The 14822-nt window shown below is 41.6% G+C and overlaps 1 protein-coding gene across 2 annotated transcripts in view; it reads left to right on the top strand.

Moving 5' to 3' along the window:
• LOC126266837 (cell growth-regulating nucleolar protein-like) overlaps positions 1-14822 on the top strand; it is a 60268-nt gene that overhangs the window by 37119 nt on the left and 8327 nt on the right. For both annotated transcript variants that reach the window (XM_049971404.1, XM_049971405.1), the window contains exon 4: positions 896-1943. In XM_049971404.1, coding sequence (XP_049827361.1) covers positions 896-1943 — 1048 coding nt within the window. The remainder of the gene's footprint in view (positions 1-895; positions 1944-14822) is intronic.

Raw genomic sequence — 14822 nt, forward strand, 5'->3', positions numbered from 1 at the left:
CGTACTTTTCTTGTTTGCGTACTTTTCTTGTTTGCGTACTTTTCTTGTTTGCGTACTTTTCTTGTTTGCGTACTTTTCTTGTTTGCGTACTTTTCTTGTTTGCGTACTTTTCTTGTTTGCGTACTTTTCTTGTTTGCGTACTTTTCTTGTTTGCGTACTTTTCTTGTTTGCGTACTTTTCTTGTTTGCGTACTTTTCTTGTTTGCGTACTTTTCTTGTTTGCGTACTTTTCTTGTTTGCGTACTTTTCTTGTTTGCGTACTTTTCTTGTTTGCGTACTTTTCTTGTTTGCGTACTTTTCTTGTTTGCGTACTTTTCTTGTTTGCGTACTTTTCTTGTTTGCGTACTTTTCTTGTTTGCGTACTTTTCTTGTTTGCGTACTTTTCTTGTTTGCGTACTTTTCTTGTTTGCGTACTTTTCTTGTTTGCGTACTTTTCTTGTTTGCGTACTTTTCTTGTTTGCGTACTTTTCTTGTTTGCGTACTTTTCTTGTTTGCGTACTTTTCTTGTTTGCGTACTTTTCTTGTTTGCGTACTTTTCTTGTTTGCGTACTTTTCTTGTTTGCGTACTTTTCTTGTTTGCGTACTTTTCTTGTTTGCGTACTTTTCTTGTTTGCGTACTTTTCTTGTTTGCGTACTTTTCTTGTTTGCGTACTTTTCTTGTTTGCGTACTTTTCTTGTTTGCGTACTTTTCTTGTTTGCGTACTTTTCTTGTTTGCGTACTTTTCTTGTTTGCGTACTTTTCTTGTTTGCGTACTTTTCTTGTTTGCGTACTTTTCTTGTTTGCGTACTTTTCTTGTTTGCGTACTTTTCTTGTTTGCGTACTTTCTTTCATGTCTCCATACAAAACTATAAAATTATGGTCAAAATTTCTTCAAAATTGTTTATTATTTTTTCAGAACTTCTTAAAAAGCAATCACATCAAACTCGCTCCGCATGATTTAGACCAGCTTTGGGATTTGTTGGAGAAGGAGCATAAACGAGTGAAAGAAAATGTGGAAACATCTACTACAGACAAAGTTGTTGAGACAAAGAAAGAAGATTCTTCTGCAGAGGTGGGTAAGGATTCTCACAAACAAAATGGAGACTTGTCTGTGGAAATAGTTGAAAACTGTGAAGCCACACCAAAGGATAAAACAAAGAAGAGGAAGAGAAAGTCAAAAGATGAAACGATAGACATTACTGAGAAAGATGCAGATGAGTGTGTACAAGCAGCAGAGAAACAAAATGAAACTGCCATGGATATTGATCAGGAATGTGAAGATACAACAAAGAGTAAAAAGAAGAAGAAAAAGAACAAAACAGAAACTGTGGATGGTAGTGAAACCCAAGAAAATGGGAATTTACAAGCTGCAGGAGTACTAAATGAAAACACTTCAATGGAAGTTACAAGTGAAATTACACCAAAGGAGAAAGCAAAGAAGAAAAAGAATAAAAAAGAAAATAGAAGTGAAATTATGGATGATATTGAGAGTCATGCAAGTGGGAATTTTCAAGCTCCAATAAAACAAAATGAAACCATCCCTATAGAAGTCAATGAAGAATCTCAAATTACACCAAAAAGGAAAATGAAAGAGGATAAAAAGGAGACTGGAACTGAAGTGGTAGAAGGTGGTGAAATACAAGAACTTGAAGGAAAACAAGATGATGTGACATTAACGAAGAAGCAGAAAAAAGAGAAAAAGAAGAGGGAGAAGTATGAAGCTGAACTAAAAGAAATTGAAAATAGTCAGTTCAATGATCAGCCTCTGGAGGAAGATGATCATGATGGACAAAACAGAAAGAAAAAGAAGTCTAAGAAAGATAAAGATGTAAATGGATTAGATAACAATGTAAATAGTGTCACAGGAGTGCATTCTGAAGAAGTGCCAATAAAACCTAAGAAAAAACGGCAGTTAGATGATGACCAGTTTGCTGAGCCATTGAAGAAGAAGAAAAAAGAACAAGGTAAGAAACGTATAATCATTAATTCATTATTTACAGTAATGCTGAGTAAATCAAAATTTCTGTACATTATTGCCTATCTGATCCAGGTTTAGACTGAAATTATTAATAATATTACCTGTGGCAGCAGAGTAAAAGACCAAGTGGGGAGTGCGTACCAATTTTGGATTGGAAAGTTCTGGAACGGGCTGTAAGGTACACCTTAAGAATCATTTTACACAAGTTTATTCTAGGGCTTTAACTTTCAAATATTTGCTTCAAGTGAATGTTAAAAATTAGAGGGTAGTAAGACAGAGCAGAAGGTAGATGGAAGAAAATGTAGTCCTGTAATGCATGTTCTATGTTTTCCTAATTCAGGATGTGAAATCGCATGTCCTTTCATACAGCAACTGAACATCTTACATAGTAAGGTAAATTTGTATGGCTAGATAGGCCCTGGGAATCAGCTGGTTGTATGTCCTTAACATACCTCTGTAATCCTACCAGGGAAAGAGGACACACAATTCAATGATTGAGAGGTCAATTCTATTATAAAGGCAGTCTGAAAAGTTGCAGTGTTGCTGAATTTCTTCTATAAATTTAACGCCATTAAAATTAACGAGTCTTTCTATTGGCTATTTTGTCTTGTTGTTAGTGTTTTCCTGTACATCATTAGATTCATTGTGTCCCAGACTTTCTTCTATTATAATAATTGTTCTTTTCCGTCTCCTCGTTTCACCTGTTGAAAGTTTGGTTTTTGCTTCTTGCCCTTCTCCAGTTCTTTAGGTTTTGACTACTGGCAAATAAGTGTTCCTCTTTTGTATCGAATAAAAATTTCTAGAATTTGAATTATTCAGTAATTTCACACAATATAGCTAGTGATATTTCCACCTAGACAGTGTGTAATGTGAGATACCATTCCAGTTAATTCCATTGGAAAAGCTTGTGTTTGTTTTTTTTCCCCTGTGAATACGAGGACTATCCCAGGGAGCCGACCTGACATATAGATAGTGGTTCTTGCATTAAACAAATTACTGTGATGGGAAGTACAAACTTAATAAAGCTTAAATTTGAAGTTTGACGATTTTACTTTGTATAGTGTTTGTTTGGCAACCATCAACAATGGACGCTCTCAGCAAATTAGTGAATGTGAATCAAACTGGTCATTGTTATGTCATACAGTACATTCATTTGAAAAGTCCTAGTCCACCTAATGTTAAAGCTGAGCTAGATTTTTCTCTGTGGGAGTGTGCTCCTTCATTTACTAAAGTAAAATATTGGGTGACAGAGTTTAAGTGAGCCCATACGACCTGCCCAGGTGTGATCAAATAAGGTGAATATGCCAGAAATTATGAAGAAAATCCATAAAATGGTTTTTGGGGAGATCCACTGAAAGTGCGCAAGCTAGCAGGCATCATAAGGATTTGAAGGAGAGTTGCTTCAAATGGCTCTGAGCACTATGGGATTTAACAGCTGAGGTCATCAGTCCTGTGAAAGAGAGTCGTACACCGCATACTGTCTGAAAATTTCATCATGAGAAAGCTGTGCACAAGACGGGTGCCATGTGTCACAGTGGAACAAAATCAGCTTCATGAGGATTTTTTACTACAATAAACCCAACTTTTTGCATCAATTCATAACCATGGTGAAACAAGGGTCTATCACTTCATACCTGAGAAAAAGGAATAGTCAAAACAGTACATTGAAAGGGGAGAATTGGTTCCAAAGAAGGCAAAGACAGTTCCATCTGTCAGTTTTTTTTCTTATATCTATTCACATGGGATAATTTTCATTGATTACCTTCAGAAAGGAAAAGCTATCCATGGTGAGTATTACACAAATTACTGTAGGGTTTGACTTTGCAAAAAATAAAGTTTTATTTAATCAAGACATTGTACCAGTTCACAAATCCATTATCACCATGCCAAAATCAATGAGTTAACTTTGGAATTGCTTCCTCATGGATCCCATTCACTTATTTTAGCCCACTGATTATTTTCTATTTCCAAACTTGAAGAAATAGCTTGGTGACAATAGAGTTGCAAAAAAAAAAAAAAAAAAAAAAACCACGAGGTGAAGACTGCAGTTGAAGGCTGTTTTGTGGAACTTGATGGTTCTCAGCATTATCACGCTATCAAAGCCATTGAACATTGCAGGGAAAAGTGTATCGAGCAAAAAGGGGGTATGTAGAGAAATAAATGGTTTTTCCCAACATTTTTGTGTGTTCTTCATTAGGTCAGGTACTTCTACGAAAGCTCTAATATATGCATATCTGACAACACAGTACCCACTTTGATATAAAGTATTCGTCTGGTGATATCAGTAATGATTTTGTAGAGTGCACATTTTCTTCTCTTAAATGAAGACATGGGTGCAGTGAGGCTCCTCTTCAGTTGCCTTATTACAGTCATAGTAAGTAGTCCATTCAGTAAACAAGAAAGTCGTCTGTGGTTTTTTGGTGATGAATAAACTTCCAGAAGTGTTATTGAAACAGTTCTGAAACTTCTCTCTTTTGAAACATGAGAACCAGCAACTCCTTTCAAATGGCTCTGCATTTAAAAACATTTTTTATGAGAAAGAATGCAATTTAAAATTGTTTCAACCTTGAATTACTTGAGTACCGAGCAGAGTCCTGGTCTAAATTGTCTTGAAACAAAAATATTTAAGTCTGTAGACTGACTTGTGAGCCCCACACAGTATAGACAAAATTTTAAAAAGTACCTACGTCCTGAGTGCTAGTGTTGAGCTGTTGGAGGCTAAATAAAAGTCCTGTTTGTTTGTTGTTCCACAAAATAATTCCTTAAGTCACACCTGGGGATAGCACAAGTAGTTAAAAGCCCCGACCAATCCTCGATCTGCAGATGAGTCCAGATGGTTTGTCAAGTTCCCTCGTGGCTAAAATGTAAGAAATTCAAATGTGGTATGTTAAATGTTCTTGGAATTGCACTAAAAAAATTGATGGTCCGAGGAACAACTACTGCACAGAGGGCTCACATGCAAATAATACCCTTAGGTGAAATAAATGGGTGGTAGGTTTGCTGCACAGGTCTGGTGTCTTGTGGGGTCACAGTTATATCCCCTTCCAGTCTCAGGCTGCGTCTTTATACACACTCATACTGGACTTTCTGAAATAACTGTAGACAATTTGCTTCAGTACAAAATAACAATTCATGCCAGCTAAAATCAAATAATGTAGGGGATGATGCACACACTCATGCTGATTAATTTGAGATGTAGCAGTAAGATAATAGTTTGCTGACAATTGATAAAATTATAATTCGTGAATTGGACAGTTTCATTCAGATATCAGCAGTAGTGGCTAAAAGTTATTAGTATGTTGTCACACATTATTCGTGCAGTAAAATGACTTCCCTTTCTTTTGGCACAGCATTTTATTCTCTAAAAGAACACTAATGAATCATATAAAAGATGTATCATAAAAGTAGAAAGTAGAAAGAAGAGAGCCATATTTGCCTCAGTATTTAGTCTGTAGCAGAATGGACAGGGACTTGTTTCTACCTGTGAAGTCTGTTTTTTGTTGAACATCATGAGGATAAGTTTGGGGAAGTGACAGCGCTGTCCAAGATGAGAAGCAGTGCAGTCTTGATTCAGACAGCATCTCCAGCCCAATCCCAAGTGACATTCACTTGTGACCGGATGGGTGATATTCCTGTTTCTGTCACTCCCCACGAAAGCCTCAACATGGTCCAGGGGATTATTTTCCATTGCGACCTCCTCTTGCAGTCTGACAATGAGCTCGGTGCCAATCTAGAATGGTGGGGTGTTCATTTCATCTGACGTGTTTACGGGGGACCCAAAGACAACAGGGTTGCCACCGGTCCCTTCATCGTGGTCTTTGAGGGTGATTCATTGCCTGAAAAGGCCAAGGTGATAGTTTACCACTGTGACGTTGAACCATATGTCCCTTCCTCTGTGTGGTGCTTTAAGTGCTGGAAATTAGGGCACATGTCTTCCTACTGTACTTCCAATGCCACGTGTCGAGACTGCGGACATCCACTCCATCCAGACACTCCCTGTGCACCTCCTCCCACTTGTATTAACTGCTGAGAGCAGTAGTCCCCCTGCTTGTCAGACTGCACAGTACTCCAAAAGGAGCAGAAAATTATGGAGTACAAGACCCTGGACCAATTGACCAAGAGGTTAAACATAAATTTGAATGATTACACCGCATTCGGTTGACGTCCACATATGCTGCAGCTACATTACATCCCCATCACAGGTACATCATACCTCACTCTGTACCACAAACAGTGGCCGGGCCTCCAGCTTACATCTGCCCACTTTGTGGTAGAGGGAAAATCTCCTTCCGTTGCTCCCAAAGTACCTACTCCGGGAGCAAGCCTCCCCCCCCCCCCCCACCCCCCAAACACACAGGACATCAGTCACCTCCCCCCAGTCAGAGGAGCAACATCCTCCCCCAGCTCCTCTCTTGCAGAGGGGGTCCCTTGGGACCCTCTTTTCGAAGGTCTCCACTAACGCCACAGCGGACACTCGCCAGTGGCTAAAGGAGCCAAAAGCTGCTGGACAAAGAGCTTCACGGTCTTCCTCCATGCCTGGAGCTACTTTAGAGAAGTCCTCCCAGCATGCCCCTAAAGAGAAGCAAGAGGGCAAGCAAACAAAGAAGTCTGTTAAGAAAAAGGACCTTCCAGTGGCCTCAGTACCACCACTCCCTACCAGTTGTGCACCTGCTGATGGGGTGGAGATCTCGGCGTCCCCTTAGGACCTAGATGTCACTGATGCCTCGTCCACAATAGGAATGGATACAACCACTCAATCAGTGGCTAGTGGAATTGCTGTGGTTTTTTTCCACCACCTGGCTGAGCTACGGCAACTGTTAAGCTTTACACCTGCTTTCTTCATTGCCCTCCAGAAAATCTGGTTCCCGGCAATGCGGACCCCAACCTTTCACGACTATAGGGGTTATTAAAAGAACTGTACGAACTGTAATAGTGTGTCTGGTGGAGTTTGTGTCTATGTCCTGAACTGGGTATGCAGTGAACCTGTGCCCCATCAAACCCTCTTGAAGCTGTGGCTGTCAGGATAAGGATGACGCAGGAAATTACTGTCTGCAACATATATCTTCCTCCTTATGGTGCTGTACCCCTAAATGCATTGGCTGCACTGATTCATCACCTCCCTAAACCTTTGGGAGATTTTATCGCCCATAACCCTTTGTGGGGTGGCACTGTGCTTACTGGCTGAGGTAAAGATTTCGAAACTTTCCTGTCTCAACTCAACCTCTGCCTCTTAAATAATGGGCCCTCCATACATTTCTGTGAGATTCACGGCACTTACTTTGCCATTAATTTATCCCTATGCAGCCCAGGACTTCTCCCGCCAGTCCACTGGAGAGCCGATGATGACTTGTGTGATAGTGACCACTTTCCCATCTTCCTGTCACACCCCCAGCACCATTCCTCTGGACGTCTACCAAGATGGGCTCTAAACAAGGCAGACTGGGAAGCTTTCACCTCTACTGTCACAGTTGAGTCTCCCCCACACGGTACCATCGATGTGGTAGTTGAGCAGGTCACTAGAACAATCGTTTTTGTGGCAGAAAACACAATCCCTTGAAAGTCAGTACCTTGGTGTTTGCCAGAAATCGGTGAGGCCATTAAAGAGTGTCGGCCATCTCTACTGCAACATTAATGGCACCCTTCCCTAGAGCACCTACTAGCTTTCAAACAGCTCAGTGTCCACGATCGCCAGCTTATAAAAAGACGGAAACAGGAGTGTTGGGAGAGGTACATCTTGAGCATTGGGTGCCATATGCCACCTTCCCAAGTCTGGACAAAGATCAGACGTGTCTGTGGGTACCAGACCCCTGACAGGTGTTACTTGCATTAACATCAGTGACATGTTATCTACCGATGCAAATGCAATCTCTGAGCACTTTGCTTGAGCTTCCGCATCAGAGAATTATCCCCCAGCATTTTGCACCCTCGAACAACAGATGAAAAGGAAAGCCCTCTCGTTCACTGAACGTCACAGTGAACCCTATAATGATCCATTTACATAGTGGGAGCTCCTCAGTGTCCTTGCACATTGCCCTGACACAGCTGCTGGGCCAGATTGGATCCACAGTCAGATAATCAAACATCTCTCATCTGACTACAAGTGACATGTTCTCGTCATCATCAACCGGATCTGGTGCGATGGTGTCTTTCCATCACAATGGTGGGAGACCACCATCATTCCAGTGCTCAATCCCAGTAAAAACCCACTTGATGTGGACAGCTATAAGCCCATCAGCCTCACTAACATTCTTTGGAAGCTATTAGAACATATGGTAAGTTGGCGGTTGTGTTGGGTACTGGCTCCATGCCAGGGCAGTTTCTGCCAGGGTCACTATACCATGGATAATCTAGTTTCCCTCGAGTCTGCCATATGAACAGCCTTTTCCAGACGCCAAAAACTGGTTGCCATCTTTTTTTATTTACGAAAAGCTTAAGACACGTCCTGTTGACATCATATCCTTGCCACATTATGTGAGTGGGGTCTCCGGGGCCCGTTCCTGATTTTTATACAAAATTTCCTATCGCTCCGTACTTTGTGTGTCCAAGTAGGTGCCTCCCATAGTTCCCCCATATCCAGGAGAATGGGGTCCCGCACACCTTCTCTGTATGCAGATGACATCTGCATTTCATACTGCTCCTCTAGTACTGGTGTTGCTGAGTGACGCCAACAGGAAGCCATCCACAAGGCGCAGTTATGGGCTCTAGCCCATGTTTTCCAGTTTTCGGCTCTTCTGTTGGTGTTGTACCACTCATCCAGATCCAGAACTTTACCTTAATGACGATCCTCTAACTGTAATGGAGACATATTGCTTTTTAGGACTGGTTTTCAACGCCTTATTGATGTGGTTACCTCATCTTCGTCAATTGAAGCAGAAGTGCTGGCAGCACCTCAATGCCCTCGACTGCCTGAGCAACACCAGAAGGAGCTTTTAGGAAAAGTCCGGTGACCAGCGTCCTGGTGGAGGCCGGAGTCCGTCCATCGAATATTGGGCATGCACAACTGCTCGCCAGTTATGTTGCACACATTCGTAGTTCTCCTGAGCGCCTGAATTACCATCTCCTTTTCCCACCCACGATGGTTCGTCTCTCGCATCGGAGGCCCAGGTCAGGGCTTACGATTGCGGTTTGCATCCGATCTCTTCTGTCTGAAGTGAAGTCCTTGCCTTTACCACCTGTACTCGAGGTCTATTCACATACTCCTTCATGGTGTACACTTAGGCCAAAACTTTGCCAGGACATTTAACATGGTCCTAAGGACTCATCTAACGCTGCGGATCTCCGCTGTCATTTCCTCTCAGTTCTTGACAAGTACTGGGACCATGAAGTGGTTTACACTGATGGCTCAGTGGCTGATGGTCACATTGGCTTCGCGTGGCTTCCATGAGGAGGAGATATTGAACAGCACTCCTTGCCAGATGGTAGCAGTGTTTTCACTGCAGAGCTGGCAGCCATTTTCCATGCTAATGAGCACGTCCGCACATGCCCTAGTGAGTAGTTTCTTCTCTGTACTGACTCCTTGAGCAGCCTACAAGCTATTGGCCAGTGCTACACCCCTATCCTTCGGTAGCGACCATCCAGGAGTCCATCTATGCCCTGGAACGGTCCAGTCATTCCGTGGTGTTCGCGTGGATCCCAGGTCACATCAAAATTGCAAAAAATGAACTTTCCGACAGGCTAGCCAAACAGGCTACACAGAAACCACTTCTGGAGATAGGCATCCCTGCAACTGACCTGCGATCCTTACTACTCCACAAGGTTTTCATCTTTGGGAGACGGAATGGCATAATCTCACAGTACGCACAACAAACTGTGTGCCCTTAAGGAGACTTTAAATGTGTGGAAGACCTCCATGCAGGTCTCTCACAGGGACTCTGTGGTTCTTTGCCGGCTCCGCATTGGCCTTACATAGCTACCTCCTCTGTTGCGAGGACCCACCTCTGTGTCACTGTGGCACACGTGTGACTCATCTACATCTTGCTGGACTGCCCACTTTTAGCCACTCTGTGATAGGCTTCTACCTTCCCTGCATCCTACCTTTGGTGTTGGGTGACAGTGCCTCAACAGCAGATTTAGTTTTACATTTTAATCGTGTGTGAGTGTGGGGGGGGGGGGGTGTTATCATGCCATCTAAGGGGGCATTTAGCCTCCTCTCTGAGGTCGCCACCTGCTCTCCATTTAACTCTGTCGCACTTTCTTTGCCTTTGTTTGACTTGGTATTCTTTTCTCTACACATGTTCATTCGCCTTCTTTTTGTGGTGTACATTTTAATGTGTTGCAGAATGGCTGGCTCATCCTCGTTTATTATTGTGATCAGCCAGCCCAGACCTTTCTTCGTCTGGATCTTGAGATATTTTAAATTATTTATTACTGCTTTTGTTTCCCTGAGTTATATTTTGAATTTCAAAAGTTATCACTCCACATTGTTATTTCTTGGAGCCTATGAATGCTTTGTCACAATCTGCCATTTATAGACACATCTTTTCATTTCTGAAAATTTGGGTAGTCAACAGCTTCGAAGCATGAAATAATCAAACTAAGTGGCACATTTATTTATCTGCGCTTTCTCCAGAACTATTAAACATAATGCAGATCAGGAGCTCATGTGGCCCATCACCAGTTAATCCTTCCAGATTCATCAGTGATTACAGTAATTGTATATACTTCTCCATACATACTTCGCAAGCTGTCATCTGGAAGGGGCGGCAGATAGTTTGTATCACTACTGATATCTCCTTTCCTGTTCCACTTGCAAATAGTGAGGGGAAAAACAACTGTCTATATGCCTCCATATGAGCCTTAATTTCTGTTATCAGTCTTTGTGATCCTTACGCAAAGAGCACCTTGACAGTAGTTGTATTGTTCAAATACCAGTTCTCTTCATTTTCTCAGTAGTGTTCCTAAAAAAAAAGAATGTCGCCTTCCCTCCAGGAATTCCAGTTTGATTTCCGAAGCATATCTAATAATTGCATGTTGATTGAGCAGTGCACTAGAATGGATTACACTAGTGTTCTGTTTGTGATCTCCTTTACAAGTGAAGTAAACTTTCCTAAAATTCTTCCATTAAACTGAAGCTGACCATTTGCCATCCCTATTACAACCCTTACATGCTCATTCTATTTCATGTCGCTTTGCATTATACCTAGGTATTTGACCAGATTGTACCAAGCAGCACACTATTAATGCTTTTTTTCTATTCATCTGCATTAACTCAGTTTTTTACATTAGAGCTTGCTGCCATTCATCACACCAACTAGAACTTTTGGCTGTCATTTGGTATCCACCTACAGTCACTCAATGACAACATCTTACCCTACACTACAGCATCATCAGCAAATAATTTGAGTGCTGTTCGCCCTGCCTGTTAGATTGTTTATGTATATAGAGACTGCAAGACGCAACTATTAGGAGGGTGTAAATAGAGTTGGTTCTGTGTCAGGAGGCACTTTCCCAGTTCGCTCCTTGCCAGTTTTTCTTGGAAGGATGGTGGTGGCCTATGGTCACTGATAGGTACTGTGAAAGAAGATTCACAATTAGTTATTATTTTCCATAAAAATAAGGCTATTGTCTTGACTCGGAGTTAGCATTGTCTGCAAATGCCCACTGAGGAATCACTCAAGGCAGCTAACACTACACACTTCATTCCAGCTGACTTTGACACTGGCAGTTCGCTGCTTGCGGTGATACTGGCTGCAGTGTGACACTGTGACACCCTGAGTAATGGTGGTGAGTGTATTGAACGTACACACACTGACTTGGGAGGTACTCTGTTGCCTCCCGCTTACCACCTTTTTTCGTCATCCTTCCTACTGTGATGACAGTTGCCGTGAAGTTAGACAGTATTGGTCTGCCGTCCAGGCAGGCCCTATTTAGTCCTCTGGAATGTCAGGAATGCTGGTGTCCTGATCTCTGGAACAGAAAGACCTGTTCGTCCCATCTGTGACAGAGGCAGACTGTGATATTGAACTTTACAACTGGTGAATATGATGAGCTAGCCATCTCTCTCAGTAGTGACTGTTGTTGTCCATAGTGTGCAGGGAATCTACAACAGGTTTGTGCCAGACGTCACTTTACTGCAATCAGGAAATAGAGTGCAGATGTCATGTACGCCATCGATCCATCTGACTTGACTGTCTTAAGAGCTAAACTGCTAGAGTATTTATGGAGCAAAGTAGTGATTAATTTTTACCTGACATCATTAGTCATGACTGCGTAGGGCTTGCTATTATGAAGGCATCGGTAGTTTGGTTCGCAAAAGCTCTTGGTACTGTTCGTTGCTTTTGCCCTAGCCTTTATTTTGTCACATAAGAAAGGTTAAGTGACCCTGTTTCACTGCTCTGAGCCAATACATTCTGCTGAAGTCTGCTGCCTGTGTCATCCTGATCCCATCTTGACGGCGACATGTTTGCATTGCGGCCGCCTCATGTCGACATTGCCTTAATGTAGCAAGATAACTTTATTCTGGGACTTTGAAAATTTTACATGTTTTACTGCCCTATATGAGGTTGATATGCAATCTTGTATAGAGCACACTCTGCTTACAACCTGGTGAATTTCAATGGTGGGATTGGATGGCCTTTTTGTTCTGTGAGGGCATTCAGTAAGTAAGGCAAAACATTATTTTTCTGAAGGCATATTAGTTTGATTCAGGATTACAATACACCATATTTTCCCCTCACTCTTTTGGCTACAAAACCCTGTTTTTCAACATAATCTCTGTTCAATGCAATGGCCTGACACCACCTTACTGGGCAGGCCCCTATGCCTACACGGTACCTATTTACTGGTCAATGTTGGAGCCTACGTCTTGCTGCATCAATAACCTCGCCATCATCCATGTACTGCTTAACTTGGAGTTCATCCTTTCTTGGGCCAAACAGATGGAAGTTGGAAGGTGCAAGATTTGGATTCTAGGGTGGATGAAGAATGACAGTCCAATGAATTTTTCTGAGCTGCTCCCAATTTCACAGATTTATGTGAGGCCTTGCATTGTCATGCAGATGGTTTGATTTTAGTGGCACTGAATATGCTGAAGTTGTTCTTTCAGTTTTCTAAGAGCAATACAGGACACTACACAGCTGATCGTTGGATCATGAGGAGGACATTGAATAGACTAACCCCTTCTGAGTAACAGAAGACGATTGCCATGACTTCACTAGCTGATGGTCTGCTTTGAACTTTTTCTTCAAAGAAGAGATGGCTTGGCACCACTCCATGGATTGCTGTTTTGTTTCCAGTTTGAAGTGAGGAACCATATTACACTGCTTGTGATGTTCAACAAAATATTTTCATGATCAGACTTGTAACACAACTGTACTCTGCACAGATGATCCTTTGCTCTTTTATGGTCTTCTGTTAGGCAGCAAGGCACACAATGGGCACACTCCTTTGAGTACCCCAACTGATGGACAAGTGTGTAAGCACTAACAACAGAGATGTCCAGTTGAGCAGCGAGGTGTTTGATTGTGATCTGTCGATTGCATCGCAATAGTGTGCTCATGTACCATCGTTGCAGGAGCCACTGCTGTGTGCTGATGCCTGACACATGGGAGATTGGACAGGTTTGTATGACCTTATTGTGATAGTGACATATATCAGCCAATACATCACTGCTTTTATCACTGCCAGGTCACTGTAGGCATTCTACAAGTGTTTATGAACATCTATGATGCCCTGGATTTCCACATGAAGAAACTAAGTGACAACCTTCTGCTTGGAGCACGTATCCATTTTAGATGTCATTTTAAAGACTATGTATAGTGCTGCCACCTATTGGAATGTCAGGAAACTATAGGAGCTGAAGCAGGAATATTCCTTGATGTCCCACAACAAATTCCGCATTTTTCAACTGAAATTGGCTGTGATCGCCCCTCATACTTCTACTTTATTTTTGGTCTTCTGTCACACTACTTGTAAGTGATGTAGTTAAACTCCCATTTTCTGTAGTACGTTATATTCCTGTAAATAATTATCATTGTTATTAGTAACAGACAGGCACACTTTTCATTGAGCCTGGCTGTGATCCAGTGCCTCGTCCATGTGGTGAGTAGTACTCTATCCTTTTCTTAAAATTGTTGTTATTCCATCCTGTATTTTCCCTTGTTTCGTTGTTATTAGTGTTTTAACTGAAGCACACTCTGTTCTGTGTGGGATGTATATATGGAACTTACTCTTTTTGGACTTCACACAATGTAACATGTACATTCTAATATCCTTCATTTGAGTGTATTGCAGGTCAGATTGCAGTTGTGGGGATTTTTCTATAAAGGAATTCTTCAGGAAAATAACAGGAGATGATACTTTTTTTGTGTGTGTATTGCATCTTCAGTATACTGCTCTGTTACCTCGTCTTCTCATATTTCAATTACTTTCAAGTACACTTATGCAGCAAAGGACGCAATCATCACTTGAAAAATACTGTCTTTGCTACAGCATATGGTATTTGCTTGGCTCCCAGTAGTTAGTGCACAGAATGGTTCAAAACTAGGACACCTTCTGAATGTGACACTCACTCACTCTTGAAATATTTAAAATCATTTAATTGACTGCATGGTAGCACTATAGAATTCTCTGCTAATTTGGTAACCTCTTCATAAGCTTTCTTCAAAAATCTGTGGCCAATTTGTCTGTAGACACAATTTTAAAACTTTGTGTTTTAATGAGACTCAATCTACAATTCACAATTGATTTAAAACTTTGTAATGAGCTTGATCTTTTGTAAGCAATGGTATGTTTCCATTGACATCAACATGATATTTAACTGCTGCCTATCTACCTACCATTCTCAATGGTGAATTCTTAAGTAGCCCGTCTTCTCAGTTACGTAGTCTCTCATGCTACACATAAAACTGTCATTTGGAAGGAATGC

This window comes from Schistocerca gregaria, chromosome 4, assembly GCF_023897955.1.
Source record: "Schistocerca gregaria isolate iqSchGreg1 chromosome 4, iqSchGreg1.2, whole genome shotgun sequence".
In the NCBI taxonomy this organism is placed as follows: domain Eukaryota; kingdom Metazoa; phylum Arthropoda; class Insecta; order Orthoptera; family Acrididae; genus Schistocerca; species Schistocerca gregaria.